General features: G+C 42.3%; 1 protein-coding gene across 1 annotated transcript; it reads left to right on the top strand.

Annotated features, from left to right (window-relative positions):
- The first annotated feature begins 55 nt into the window (after positions 1-55).
- On the top strand, positions 56-15,348 carry LOC310675177 (cytochrome P450 2K6-like). Its single transcript, XM_083435380.1, has 9 exons — positions 56-319; positions 4,130-4,292; positions 5,146-5,295; positions 7,124-7,284; positions 7,814-7,987; positions 9,671-9,818; positions 12,877-13,061; positions 13,429-13,570; positions 14,202-15,348. Exons 1-9 carry the CDS (start codon positions 137-139, stop codon positions 14,387-14,389), a joined length of 1,494 nt encoding a protein of 497 aa, XP_083291506.1. The 5' UTR covers positions 56-136; the 3' UTR covers positions 14,390-15,348.
- The last annotated feature ends 23 nt before the right edge of the window (positions 15,349-15,371 follow it).

Raw genomic sequence — 15,371 nt, 5'->3', positions numbered from 1 at the left:
GTTTAATGATTTGCTAGAGACAGTACCTAGCATAATATAAATACTGCTCACTGCAGTTGCAAGACATTATCCTTGACCAAACTGAACTGTAGCTTTCATTACAACCATTGCAAAACAAATTGCTTGCTGACACGAAATGGATTGGACGGAGCCGATTCCAGCGTTGTTCCTCTTTATCCTTATGGTTTCCTTTGTTTTGAAACTGGGCACTTTCTGGAACAAGAGCTCCCAAAATCTTCCACCAGGTCCAAGGCCTTTACCTCTCATTGGGAATCTCCACATCATGGATCTCAAGAGGCCTCACAGAACCATGTTAAAGGTAAAGCTTCTGGTTCTTCCCATGCCAAAGCTAAAGGGTACTGGGGCAGCCCAGTCAGCAGAAAGGGGTAATAATAATAATAATAATAATAATAATAATAATAATAATAATTTTTGTTCTTTTAAACCCTATAAATCTCATCTTCCTTTTGTGTGCTACAGAACCTCCTCTTAGCTTTCCCAATAAAGAGTCATAGGACCAAGTTGCAATTTATAACTGGTAATTTGAACAAGATGTCTGGTGTCAAATCATGTTTGACTCTGTCTCCATTTTCAAGGATGCAAAAGTGCCGGTGCAAACCTTGCCTAGGCCAACGTCCTCCTTCAGCCTATCTTTCTAGATTTGAGAGGTGTCATTAAAGGTATAATCACATTCATCCCTATAACTGACTATTCTGTTCTGGTTTTCTGAGCATTCCTAGGAAATATTTGTGCTGCTGCAACTGAATAACAATAATAAGTTAATAATAATTTATTATGTATACCCCGTCCATCTGTCTGGGTATCCCCAGCCACTCTGGGCGGCTCCCAACAGATTAAAAACACGATAAAGCATCAAACATTGAAAACTTCACTAAAAAAGACTGCCTTCAGGTGTGTCTTCTAAAAGTAAGATAATTGTTTATTTCCTTGACATCTGATGGGAGGGTGTTCCACAGGGCAGGTGCCACTACCAAGAACACCCTCTGTATGTTTCCCTGTAACCTCATTTCTCACAGTGAGGGAACTGCCAGAAGTCCCTCGGCCCTGAACCTTGGACGATGGGGGTGGAGACTTTTCTTTAGGTATACTGGGCCGAGGATGTTTAGGGCTTAAAGGTCAGCACCAACACTTTGAATTGTGCTCAGAAACGTACTGGGAAGCCACTCTAGGTCTTTCAGAACTGGTGTTATATGGTCTTACAGTCACCAGTCTAGCTGCTACATTCTGGATCAGTTGCAGTTTCTGGGTCACCTTCAAAAGTAGCCCCACGTACAGCGTGTTGCAGTAGTCAAAGCAGGAGATAATCAGAGCATGCACCACTCTGGTGAGACAGTCTGCCGGCAGGTAGGGTCTCAGCCTGCGTACCAGATGGAGGTGGCAGATAGCTGCCCTGGACAGAGAATTGACTTGCGCCCCCATGGACAGCTGTGAGTCCAACATGACTCCCATGCTGCACACCTGGTCCTTGAGGGCCACAGCTGCCCTATTCAGGACCAGAGACTCCCCCACACCTGCCTGCCCCCTGTCTCCCCAAAACAGTACTTCTGTCTTGTCAGGATTCAACCCCAACCTCATTCTGTCAGCTGCCATCCAACCACCTCCCAACACTCACACAGGACCTTCAACACTTTCACTGGTTCTGATTTAAAAGAGAGGTAGAGCAGGTTATCATCCACATACTGATGAACACCCAGCCCAAACCCCCTGAAGATCCCTCCCAGAGGCTTCATATAGATGTTAAAAAGCATGGGGGAGAGGACAGAACCTTTTGGTGAGAGGTGAGAGCCCAGGGGTCTGAACACTTATCCCCAAACACCACATTCTGGACACGGTCCAGGAGGAAGGAGCAAAACCACTGTGTAACAGTGCCCACAGCTCCCATCCCCTCTAAACGGTCCAGAAGGATGTTATGGTCGATGGTATCAAAAGCTGCTGAGAGATCCAGCAGAACTGGGAAACCATAGAATCATAGAATCATAGAGTTGGAAGAGACCACAAGGGTCATCGAGTCCAACCCCCTGCCAAGCAGGAAACACCATCAGAGCACTCCTGACATATGGTTGTCAAGCCTCTGCTTAAAGACCTCCAAAGAAGGAGACTCCACCACACTCCTTGGCAGCAAATTCCACTGTCGAACAGCTCTTACTGTCAGGAAGTTCTTCCTAATGTTTAGGTGGAATCTTCTTTCTTGTAGTTTGTATCCATTGCTCCGTGTCCGCTTCTCTGGAGCAGCAGAAAACAACCTTTCTCCCTCCTCTATGTGACATCCTTTTATATATTTGAACATGGCTATCATATCACCCCTTAACCTCCTCTTCTCCAGGCTAAACATGCCCAGCTCCCTTAGCCGATCCTCATAAGGCATTGTTTCCAGGCCTTTGACCATTTTGGTTGCCCTCCTCTGTACACGTTCTAGTTTGTCAGTGTCCTTCTTGAACTGTGGTGCCCAGAACTGGACACAGTACTCCAGGTGAGGTCTGACCAGAGCAGAATACAGTGGCACTATTACTTCCCTTGATCTAGATGCTATACTCCTATTGATGCAGCCCAGAATTGCGTTGGCTTTTTTAGCTGCCGCGTCACACTGTTGGCTCATGTTAAGTTTGTGGTCAACCAAGACTCCTAGATCCTTTTCACATGTACTGCTCTCAAGCCAGGTGTCACCCATCTTGTATTTGTGCCTCTCATTTTTTTTGCCCAAGTGCAATACTTTACATTTCTCCCTGTTAAAATTCATCTTGTTTGTTTTGGCCCAGTTCTCTAATCTGTCAAGGTCGTTTTGAAGTGTGATCCTGTCCTCTGGGGTGTTAGCCACCCCTCCCAGTTTGGTGTCATCTGCAAATTTGATCAGGATGCCCTTGAGTCCATCATCCAAGTCGTTGATAAAGATGTTGAATAAGACCGGGCCCAAGACAGAACCCTGTGGCACCCCACTAGTCACTCTTCTCCAGGATGAAGAGGAACCATTGATGAGCACCCTTTGGGTCCGGTCAGTCAGCCAGTTACAAATCCACTGAGTGGTAGCATAGTCAAGACCGCATTTTACCAGCTTCTTTACAAGAATATCATGGGGCACCTTGTCAAATGCCTTGCTGAAATCAAGGTAGACTACATCCACTGCGATGTAGTCTACATCGCAGCTTTCACCTTTGTCCCTAGCCTGCCGGAGAGGACTGACCAGCACAACCACGGCAGTTTCAGTCTCATGATGAGGCCACAATCCCAATTGGAAGGATCCAAATGGTCTGCATCCTCCAGGCATGCTTGGTGTTGTTCAGCAACCACTTTGCCCAAGAATGGAAGATTTGAGACTGAGTGATAGTTGGCCATATTGGCTGTGTCGAAATATTTATTTTTTAATAAGCAGTTTTATAACCAGCACTTTCAGTAGGTTTGGGAGGGCTCTTTAACAGAGCGAAGCATTCACCACCCCACAGAGCTTTTATGAGCCAGAATGGGCAAGGATGAAGGAGACAGGTGGTCAGTTTCACTCATCCAAGCAGCCTATCCACATCCTCAGAGGTAACACATTGGAATTCCAGCAATCTGGCACCTGCAAATGTCTTGAAGAGCATTGAGGCATAGACAATGACCTTTTAATTTATCATTATGTTATTTAGATTCTGTTTTGCATGGTGATTTGCAAAGATACAAAAAGTGAATTGATTCCACAAAATTACTATTCTTAAGTCGTATGTTTTCAGCTCGGTCCAAGGCACAATGACATGGAAGTAATTTCTACCAACTTCTATAGTAGTTTGGATTTTGGATTTGATATCCCGCTTTATTTAAACTACCCTAAGGAGTTTCAAAGAGGCTCACAATCTCCTTTCCCCCCCTCCCCCACAAGAAACATTCTGTGAGGTGAGTGAGGCTGAGAGACTTCAGAGAAGTGTGACTAGCCCAATAGTAGTTATTGAAAAAAACTGACACTAGTCTAAAAGTCAAACTTTGTTACTAGATTCTGTGGAATGTATAAAAGAGCCTTTACTCTCAGGTAAATGTGCAAGCTAATGCAGTCTTGGTTCTGTGAGAGATGATTTACATTAATATATTCTTTGGGTATATCAGAACTCTCTTTCTCACTTTTTCTTCTGTTGAATTCCAGCTGTCAAAGCAATATGGCTCTGTCTTCAGGATCCAAATGGGACCCCAGAAAACTGTGGTGTTGACAGGATATGAGACAGTAAAGGAGGCTCTGGTTAATCAGGCGGACGCATTTGCTGACAGGCCCATCGTTCCAATGTTTCAAGAGTTTGCACAAGGCTTTGGTGAGGCACCTCCCTTTCTATTGGAACTTGTAATGCTTGCAGACACACACTGGTCCACCAGGTGAACACAATCTGTTCCCAAGAAATGGTTTGTAAGATGAGCGTTTGCAAAGCAGGTCAACAACATCCATTGTTTCCTGTGAGGGAAATCCTTGTGAATTTTTCAACCAACCTCAGTGCCTTTGACATTGACAGAGTATCTGCAGGCATTAGGCTGAGAATGTGTCACTAAAAGTGTAGATTTCTGCAGATCAAGCTAAAATGTTAAAAAGAGTGGACCAGGCCAGCCTTTTTTGGTCTTGACTTTCAGTGGCTCAGTGGGGCTCTGTTGAAGAAACAAAAATGGAGACCAGTTAAAGCAAACCTTTCCCATTCCCACCTTCTTCCCAACAGTCATATTGTAGAGCTGGGGGAGAATGGGGCAGGAGAATGTAATAGTTGTCACATTTGAATTGTGAATGATTGTCACATGGAAAAGTAATGCCACACACCAAGGGGAAACTGACTGACCGTTTTCTGGCCCAGCCTATACAAAGAGGAAAAATGAAGAAGGCATAATGTCTCCCCATGGGATACAAAGAACAAGCTGAGTTCTGCTTTGATGCCTGACATGTACAAACCACCCTCTACTCTACCCTACACTTTGTAATGGAAAATATCGATCAATGTGTTCTCAGGTCATGGTCTGATGACACATCTGCCAGCTACTTTGTCAAAGCTCAGAAGTCTGAGTCTGAATGGGAGAACAGCTGGGATCCATTCTCAGTTCCATGGAAGAAATGCAGAACACAATTTATTGATATTTTTGTGCAATTGTCATGCAGACATGAGACCTTTCTTCCTGTCTCTTCAGGTTTAACTCTGTCTAATGGTGAGAACTGGAAAGTGATGCGGCGGTTTGCTTTAAGCACATTGCGAGACTATGGAATGGGAAAGAGGACCATAGAGGATAGAATTGTTGAGGAATGCAGTGTCCTGATAAAGAAATTTGAATCTTACAAAGGTGGGTTGGTGTTTTCCTCTGGTGCATCGCTATACTACCATAGTTTAAAGGTGCCAAGACTATTGTGTTACATATTCCTAACTTCCAGAAGCACAAATCCCAGGGTTCCCTGCAATTGGTCTGTTCCGGGAATGTGCAGGTTGTACTGCAATAACTCCTGAGACTTCCAAGCATTTCTTAGCCCAGCTATGGCCACATCCAGGAGCACTTAGGATCAGTTTATTTGTTAAATGAGGTCTACACATAGGGAAGCTGCCAGTGGGGACTTAAGACAACATGAACAGTCTTAAAAACAATGCCCTTTCCATACTTTGAATTTCTGTGGGGATGTTCAGGGAGGCAGGAGGGGATATATTGTTTAATTGTATCCTCCCTAACTTGCGTTAGCAAGTTCTATAAGCAGAGTTTAAACACATAGCGGTTTGCTTGTTGCAGGCTCGTCTGTGCTTCTCGTCTGTGTAAGATCCCTTCTTTTCCCTCTTAAAAAGAATAGACACGACAATCTTATTAACGTCAATATAAAAGTAGTTTACTCACATTCATTCAGTTCATGGATGGATGGATCCCTCAAGGCAGACTTAGGTTACAAAAGTATATATACATGTCTTAGCTGATTATTGACAGCTATAAGATTTTTTTATAATGACATCAGATACTGATTTTAGTGTAGTCCTTAAAATTTTTAACTTTAATCTTAAACTTTTCTTATGAATGGCCAATACATGTCCTTATGTGTTGTGAACGGTGTCATACTACATGTGTTTTGTATGAGTCCGCTGTTTTATTTGATTTGTTTTGTTCTGTTGTGTTGTGTTGTGTTTCATTATGGGCGTAAAGCCGAATAAACATTTTGATTTGATTTGATTTGATATATACATGTGGAACTATCCCATAAGGGAGTTTGTCCCAAGTGACTGCAGACAGGCAGTCTGTTAACACGTAAAAAAATGGAGAAGGAAAAGAAGAAGCAAAGAAGGAGGTTTGTGTTGGATTCCAAGCCATTATCAGCAGAAACTGGCAACTCTCCCAGGCACCCGGCTTGGAGTCCTGTTGACCTCCCGGTCTGCTCTCCCGGCAGGGACCAGGCAGAGGTCGCGATAGGCGATCCTCCTCAGCGTGAGAAGAACACACCACCCTTTCCTGCCCCCCCCCGGCAGGGGAAAGAGATAAGACAGAAACGTATTTACATGCTTTTATTCCTGTCTCTGCAGCAATACAAAAATCATGTCTGCTCTCATCAAACTCCAGCAGACGACTCCACAAGCACTTCCTGTGCAGCTCATATTAGACTCTGAGCTAATTCCGGTGCTGTCTGTTTCCCACAGACACTCCCAACATCATGTGACTTTTCCAAGCAATCAGCTTGCAGCATCATTGCTTCAATATCGTAACAGTTTGCTCCCCTAACCCAAATTAGGCCACACCTACATCTAGTCACATGCAGAGGAAGTTTGTCCCAGCTCAGGAAGAAACAGGAAGTTTTCTCCTGGCTGGTAGAAAGCATCCCCTAGCATGTCCATTCTAGGAATGTTGTACTCGACTCCTATGTGTTTTACATCCCACTACAGTTCCCAGGGTTGGTTCCTTGTGGAAACAAAATTGGTCTGATTCTGTAGTGTGTAGATTACATTCCAATAGCTCCAAGCCCTCTTTAGCATTTCTTAGCCAACATATGGCCACAACCAGCAGCAGATCAGTTTTTTTGATAAATAAGGTCTACACATAGGTAAGCTGCCAGTAGTGATTTCAGGCAACAAAGAACAGACTTAAAAACCATACTAGGAATTTCAACAGAATGTTTTTGCTTAACTGTCATATTTATGTCTAGGAAACCCATTTGAGATCACCACAATTATGAATGCAGCTGTTGCCAATATTATAGTGTCCATACTACTAGACAAGCGATTTGATTATGAAGATCCCACATACATAAGACTTCTGAAGTTGGTCAATGAAAATATCCGGCTTGTCGGAAGCCCTTCAGTCACGGTAATCTATTCTTTTCCAATAAAACAAACAGTTGATTGTAATGACATTGTATGCAAAGTGGGGAGGGCAACCTGTTTATTGTATATTGTTCAGGATTCACTACAAAACACAGAATGATATCTTGAGAAAGCAGGTGGTGATTCGAAATATTTAGAAAACTCACACGGCACAGTCATCCCGTAACTATAATAAAGTCTCTTTTGCACACACCCTTTCTGGCCTCACTGCCATCGGGACTCCAAGGACAAGGAAGAACAAGTGATAGTTGGTTCCATGATGGCTCAGAAGGGGCCTCCAAGGGCAGATCTCCCTCTCTGAAGGCAAACCTCCAGAGGAGACCTGCCATAGCCTATTATCCCGGGGTTGCACATAAATTACGCTGCCCTGAGGTAGCCCACCCCCCATTCCAAATGCCATTCAAGAGTTTTGTTTGTATTTGGGCAACCACGCTTTGCGAGATGCAATTGAAAGAACTGTACTGAGCTTTCCTAATGTCTCTTTTTCTTTTTTCACATTTTTATCCTTTCAGCTGTATAACATGTTTCCTGCTCTTGGTTTTCTTTTGGGGGCTCGTAAGACTGTCATCCAAAACAGAGATGAACTGTTTGCCTTCATAAATGCCACCTTCATAAAACACCTCAGAGATTTGGATGAAAATGACCAGAGGAGCTTTATTGACTCATTTCTTATCCGACAGAAAGAGGTAATGGAGTCTTTAAGTTGGCCCAGAATAAGCGTTGACATTTTCAATTCATGTTTTAAGGGCATATTCGCAAGTGAATGCATAAGTTGTAGTCAGGAAGTCTCACTTCAGAAGGGTCGAACCTGGCATACTTCCTACTATTTCCCAATAGTCAGCCGTTTTTAATGTGTTACAGAAGTTACCTCTGCAGGGTCAATGGTTGCATGCTCAACAGCATTTCTGGGGTAAATCCCTGATCAAGAAAACATGACAGTTGGGGTGTATGAGTTTTCAGGGGTGGAATTATGGCAGACAAACCATTGGCTTATGAGAGGTAATGGTTGCCTGACTCCCTTTTGATGCAAGGGGGATGGGAAAATGCCTCGTGTGCTCAGAAGAAGGCGTTCTTCACACCGGAGGAGATAGGAAACTTTGTGGATGGAGAGGCATCTCGGAGCAAGGAAAAAACATTGGCCCATGCACTGCGCTTGTTGTTGTTGGTGATGGTGTTTAGTCGTTTAGTCGTGTCCGACTCTTTGTGACCCCATGGACCAGAGCACGCCAGGCACTCCTGTCTTCCACTGCCTCCCGCAGTTTGGTCAAACTCATGTTCGTAGCTTCAAGAACACTGTCCAACCATCTCGTCCTCTGTCGTCCCCTTTTCCTTGTGCCCTCAATCTTTCCCAACATCAGGGTCTTTTCCAGGGAGTCTTCTCATGATGTGGCCAAAGTATTGGAGCCTCAGCTTCAGGATCTGTCCTTCCAGTGAGCATTCAGGGCTGGTTTCCTTAAGAATGGATAGGTTTGATCTTCTTGCAGTCCATGGGACTCTCAAGAGTCTCCTCCATCACCCTAATTCAAAAGCATCAATTCTTCAGCCATCAGCCTTCTTTATGGTCCAGCTCACTTCCATACATCACTAATGGTGATAGCTTTAGCTATACAGTGGTACCTTGGGTTACAGACGCTTCAGGTTTCAGACGCTCAGGTTACAGACTCTGCTAACCCAGAAATAGTACCTTGGGTTAAGAACTATTGGTGTTACTCTTCCTGTTGGAAGGCGTGGCAGAAGTAAGTTGCAATCTCCAAAATATGGAGGGCACCATATTGTCTATCTCAGTTTAATGAAACATTTCCAGATGAATATGTGGTATTTCTGTGTTATTTTTCCATTTTAGACTATGAGTAAATACATTAAAGATGTTCAACTGAGAACCATATATGTCAGCAGAAAACAACACTTTATGTTAACCTTGATTTCAGATCTCCACAAGTGTTCGCCAGAAATGCTGCCCTCCATGTATGCAGTCATATAATATTCTTGCAGGTTAACCACTGGCTGAGCAGTTAAGCACCATGATTAGCATCAGAGAAGAAGGAGCTGGATTGCCAAGCCTCCCCAATCTCCTCTCTTAGCTGGTAGATAGAGAGCAACAGCTGTGACTATGGAGAAACTAGATGTTTTGGAGTGTTGATGCTGAGCCCCTCCATCTTAGGCTTGGGTTATATACATGTGTAAATAAACCCTATATTATCATGATGGTATAGTCTGGAAGACCTGGAATCTCTCACTACTTAGCGATTGTGTTGATGTGCAATGATACTGTCATTTCATTGGGTCCTGTCGGGTTTTCATTTCTATCTTTGCACTTGAAATTTCCTCACTCCATTCGTTTTAACCAGTTCATACTCTTTGCAACCCAGGAGGCGGAGAAGAACAAGATGAATGCATATTTCCACAATGAAAACCTAAAAGCCGTTGTGGGTAACTTATTTGCTGCTGGCATGGAGACCACTTCTACCACACTGCGCTGGGGACTGTTACTAATGATGAAATATCCTGAAATTCAGAGTGAGTGCTTTTAATTGTGTTGGCTCCCATTATTCTGAGAAATCTTAATTCCAGTTATATGTATCTATTAGAAAGTGTGTGTGTCACAACCATTATTCAATCCTAAATTTAACATTTCAATCTTTCTGTGAAGCATTTCATTTCATTTTCCTGCAATACTCCAAATTATCTCAACACATTCATTTAGATATATATTCCCATATATATCCCATATGTATATTGAATCAGAAGGTTTTTACATTAATCCTGCCAATGTCTTAGTATGTTTATAGTTTGTTTGTAAATACTCTATAAACCATTTCCATTCCTTTCATTTCTCTTTAGGTAGTTCCGATTCCAAAATTCCCGAAAGAAAAGCTAATGGTTTTTTAAACATCTTTTTCAGTTCATTATATATCATTTCCCAGTGAGCTTTAACTTTATTAGTAGAGCACCACATATGAAAATGTTTACCTTCTTTGTCTTTACATTTCCAGCACATATTCAGTTTGGGTTTATACATTTTAGCCAATCTATTAGGTGTTAGGTCCCATCTATATGGGACGCGGGTGGTGCTGTGGGTTAAACCACAGAGCCTAGGGCTTGCTGATCAGAAAGTCAGCGGTTCGAATCCCCGCAATGCGGTAAGCTCCCATTGTTCAGTCCCTGCTCCTGCCAACCTAGCAGTTCGAAAGCAAGTGCAAATAGATAAATAGATTCCGTTCAGGTGAGAAGGTAAACGGCGCTTCCGTGCGCTGGTCTGGTTCACCGGAAGCGGTTTAGTCATGCTGGCCACATGACCCAGAAGCTGTACACCGGCTCCCTTGGCCAATAAAGCGAGATAAGCACCACAAACCCAGAGTCGTCCACGACTGGACCTAATGGTCAGGGGTCCCTTTACCTTTACCATCTATATAACATTATCACATAGTTTTCTCTTAAACTATAAAATGCTCCAATATTTTATATCCACCTTTGATAAACTTTCCCATACATCCGTTTTTATATTATTAACAATATCTATTGCCCAGTGTATCATTGAAGATTTCACTTGTTCATCATTGTCTCCCATTCCAATAACATCTTATACATTTTAGATATCACTTTAACATTACAGTTTAATAGGTCTCTTTCCAGTTGTGATGCTTGTTCCCCAACCCCGCCGCTTCATATCCTTTTAAAATACTTCATTCAAATGAAACTATTGTAATCATGTTGTTAACTTCTCTGATAAAACCTTAAATTATTTTATTTTAAATTCTCCAAAGGTGAAAGCCATAGTGGTGTTTTGGTCTCCAACAGATTTCTGTTTTCAGTGTTTCTGTTTTAAATATTTAAAACACTTTCCCACTCTATTGCTTGGTTTATTATCATTGAATATTGCATTTGCAACATCTTGACATCCTGTTTCACTATCTCTTTTCAAGGGAAATTTATTAATTCTTTCCCTTTTATTTCTCCTAAAATTTCTAGTTTTTTCTGCTCTCTTATATTTCTTTGGTATGCGCTTTGCTATGTAAAAAAACAACCCCCTACATTACCACTTTACTCACACCCCATACCACCTTTAAATCTATCTCTTGATTTAAATTAATTTCAAAATAATCCTTTTATTTTATTGCCCCTTTTTCAAATTTTTTTTGATTTAATAAATTTTATAATTTAATAAATTTTCATTTAGACTCCATCTCATTGGGAAACTTGTCCCTGTTCTTAATTCCACTGTTATAGAGTTGTGGTATTATAATGTTCTTGATAGAATTTCCACCCTCTTTACCTTAGTATAAAAATCTTTATAAGTCCATACAGGTTGCAGAATGATTCGCAGTCGAATAAAATGTACTGTGGGTGTTTTTCTCTCCAAATGTCAATTCAACTTAAATGGTCAGCCATCCTAAAAAAGGCTTTCAGTAGCTTGCCTTCTTTTGTTTCATTTTTTCTTATACTCCTGTCCCAATCTAGGGAGCCTACACCATTCATATCGCCCATCAAAATCACCTTTTCATTCAAATGTTCAAATAATATTTCTTCTAGCCTCTAATGAAAATCTGGTGTATTTTCCCATTATCAATATTCTTCATTGTTCATCTTTGAATAATTGTTTTGGGTCCAAATCTGGTTTTATACACATTACAACTCCTCTCTTTTTTGTTATATCAGAAGGTACAAAGTTCTTTCCTTTTATTTAAGTTTTATTTATCCAAGTTTAACTTCTTTACAACATGTTTAACTTTATTCCCTTTAATCTTATTATTTAGCCTATTTACATTCCAAGTTAGAATTTTCAAAGCCATCTTGTTCCATATTTATTTCTCTTTCACCTCCACCTCTGTTGAATCTTCCTCTTCCTTTCCAGCTTTCTATCCAAATGTTCTTTCTCTAGCTAACTTTCCCCCATATTTTCTCCAAAATTTGTCTTGCCTTTATATGCAAAGGATACCACCTCAAGATATTCCCAACAGTGATGTTTCAATAATAATCCTGGATGAATTTCTCTCCATCAGTATATCAGGTTATTGGCTAAAATGTTTGTTTGTCCTGTTTTAAAATAACTTTGCCTAGAGATTAAATTTACGAGCCTAGGGAATTAGAGAACCAGTTTAGGGCAGTTTTATGCTTCAAGTATTAATACCTTAGGGGACGTGGGTGGCCCTGTGGGTAGAACTTCAATGCCTAGGACTTGCTGATCGTATGGTCGGCGGTTCGAATCCCCGTGGTGGAGTGAGCTCCCGTCTTTCAGTCCCAGCTCCTGCCCACCTAGCAGTTCGAAAGCACACTTAAGAGCAAGTAGATAAATAGGTACCGCTTTATAGCGGGAAGGTAAACGGCATTTCTGTGTGCTGCGCTGTTGCTGGCTCAGCAGAGCAGCTTTGTCACGCTGGCCACATGACCCGGACGTGTCTCCGGACAGCGCTGGCTCCAGGCCTCTTAAGTGAGATGAGCACACAACCCTAGAGTCAGACACGACTGGACCGTATGGGCAGAGTTACCTATACCTTTTTATTAATATCTTATGAGATCAAGGTCAAGGAGATAATCCTGGCAGAAAAATTAATGCTTTTCTTTTAATTTCCCCCAGTAAAGGTCCAAGATGAAATTGCAAAGGTTGTTGGATCTTCTCAGCCAAGGATTGAACACAGAACTAAAATGCCTTATACAGATGCCGTGGTCCATGAGATCCAGAGATTTGCTGATATTGCCCCAACCAGCCTGCCACATGCCACGACTACAGATGTTACCCTCAATGGCTACTTCATTCCAAAGGTGATCCTTTTCATTGAACTGCTGCCTACTAGTTACAATATATTTTAAGGCTTTCCTGGGAGTAAGCCCCTTGGACTTCAGTGTGAGTGACATCTGTGCAGACTTGTATAGGATTACACTGTAAGCATGCAATCTACCCTTAAGAAGCTGTCAGGCATCAGCTTCAACCCATTAAACAGATATCAATGGGAAGAACAAGGTTGGAAAAGAAACCATTTCTGGTGGGAGATCATGACTTATACGTTAAAGTTTGTCAAACTAAAGACATTTCTCAAATGAACTCAAATCTCATTTCTCCTGCACTGAATATTAATTGTATCGGAGGCATATGCTTTATATTAAAATATCTCTTGCTTTGCCTTTGCAGGGGACTCACATCATACCACTGCTGTCCTCTGTGCTGCATGATGAATCTCAATGGGAGAAACCACATAAATTCTATCCTGAGCATTTTCTTAATTCTGAAGGAAAATTCGTAAAGAGAGATGCTTTCATGCCTTTCTCTGCAGGTAACTTTTTTCTTTTTACTTTTGTGAGTATCTGCATAGTGTGTGCTTAGTCAATGGGATTTTGACATGCCTGGAATGTAGCCTATTGTGCAAAGGTAAGGTTCACATCAGTTGCTGTGGCCATTTCTGCCACCAGATCTGGCCACCATTGGGGTGTGGCCCCTGGAATGTTGCTCACCAGGGAATGTGGTCCTCAGGCTGAAAAAGATTCCCCTTCCCCCCAGTTTTCAGCATTGCAGGATGGCTAGTATTGGGAGTTCATAATTCTTTTAACATGGACACCATTAGCTGTTATTTTATTGCTGCATTTTAGTCTGCTTTGAAGTACAGTGGTACCTTGGTTTATGAACTTAATCTGTTTCAGAAATCTGTTCTTAAACCGAAACCGTTCTTAAACTGAGGCGCTCTTTCCCTAAGGAGGCCTTTCGCCACCGGTGCCCTTCCACTGTTCAGATTCTGTTCTTAGACCAAGGTAACGTTTGCAAACCAGGATGCTACTTCCAGTTTTGCGGAGTTCGTAAACCAAATCATTTGTAAACAGGGCTGTTCTGAAACTGAGGTACCATTGTATGTGGGGTGTTATTAAGCAACCCATAAACCTGGTTTCTCTGCTTCCTGTGATTTGTTACAGGTCGGAGAGCATGTGTAGGTGAGACTCTTGCCAAAATGGAGCTCTTCCTCTTCTTCACAAGTCTCCTGCAGAGATTCACCTTCCAGCCACCCCCTGGAACATCTCACGAAGACCTGGACCTTACTCCTGTTGTTGGGCTTACAACACCTCCCATGCCCCACCAACTCTGTGCTCTGCCACGTTTCTAAGACTCACAAGCTCCTGAGTTGCTTTGTCCTACACTCGAGTAGGACCCTGGTAGAGTCACATGTCTGACTGGCATGTTCTCTCCCTCCCGGTCGTTCGTTCAGGAGCTTCAAAGGCTTTCTTCAGCCTGAACATCACAGCGACCGATGCCAACAGACATTGGCACACTTAGGGATCCACAGAGTCTTCACAGCTTGCGTAACAGACCTCAGCAACTCAGCATTTTGGCTAATCTACTTTATTTACATATAAACACACACGGAGCACTGCAACATGGTTCCCTCTCTCTCTAGCATCAGACAGCAAAGAGAAAGAGCAAAGGACAATAGTCCCACTTCACAGAACACAGTAACACAAACATCCTGTCTCCATCACTTCCCACTTTGTGGAGTCAAAACATACACTGTCATGTGAAAGACAACAATCCCATGACTGCAATCACGGAGCAGCAGAAATTCTAACTTGCTTATCTTACCTGTTTTTGCAATGCGAGCCTTTTTTAAACACCCCTGTTCAACAAGGGTATTTGGGTTGAGTAGCCTGCTGGTGGAATTGGTCCATGCTTTCTCACAAACATGAAGTGTTCCCCTTTACCTGCCATACTGCCGAATCCCATGAAACTAGCATTGGAGCATCTCTTACTTAAAACCTGGCCCTGAGTTCTTATGACACTTGGGGCATAGAGATTAACCAACAAAGCTGGTTGCATGTATTCCCATGTTAAGATATACCTTCAAATATCTTGAAGCATCATATTCCCAAGTAGATGTGCAGTGAATTGTGACAAGACGATAAAGGGTCTGGAAACCAAGCCTTATGAGGAATGGTAGAGGAAGTTGGGTATTTTAACTTCTGTGGCTCCAATGTATTTGGATTCTGAACTGTATTTGTTGATGTCAGGCAATGGCTTTGTTTCCTCCTGGTTCTTTAAAAACTCTGCCATAATAGATGCGTCAACTGGGTTTGCTTCTGGCATCTCTATGC

Source organism: Podarcis tiliguerta, assembly GCF_965153285.1.
Source record: "Podarcis tiliguerta genome assembly, chromosome: 3".
Lineage (NCBI taxonomy): Eukaryota > Metazoa > Chordata > Lepidosauria > Squamata > Lacertidae > Podarcis > Podarcis tiliguerta.
The sequence above is the reverse complement of the archived record's forward strand: the minus strand, read 5'-3'. Positions and strand labels throughout refer to the sequence as shown.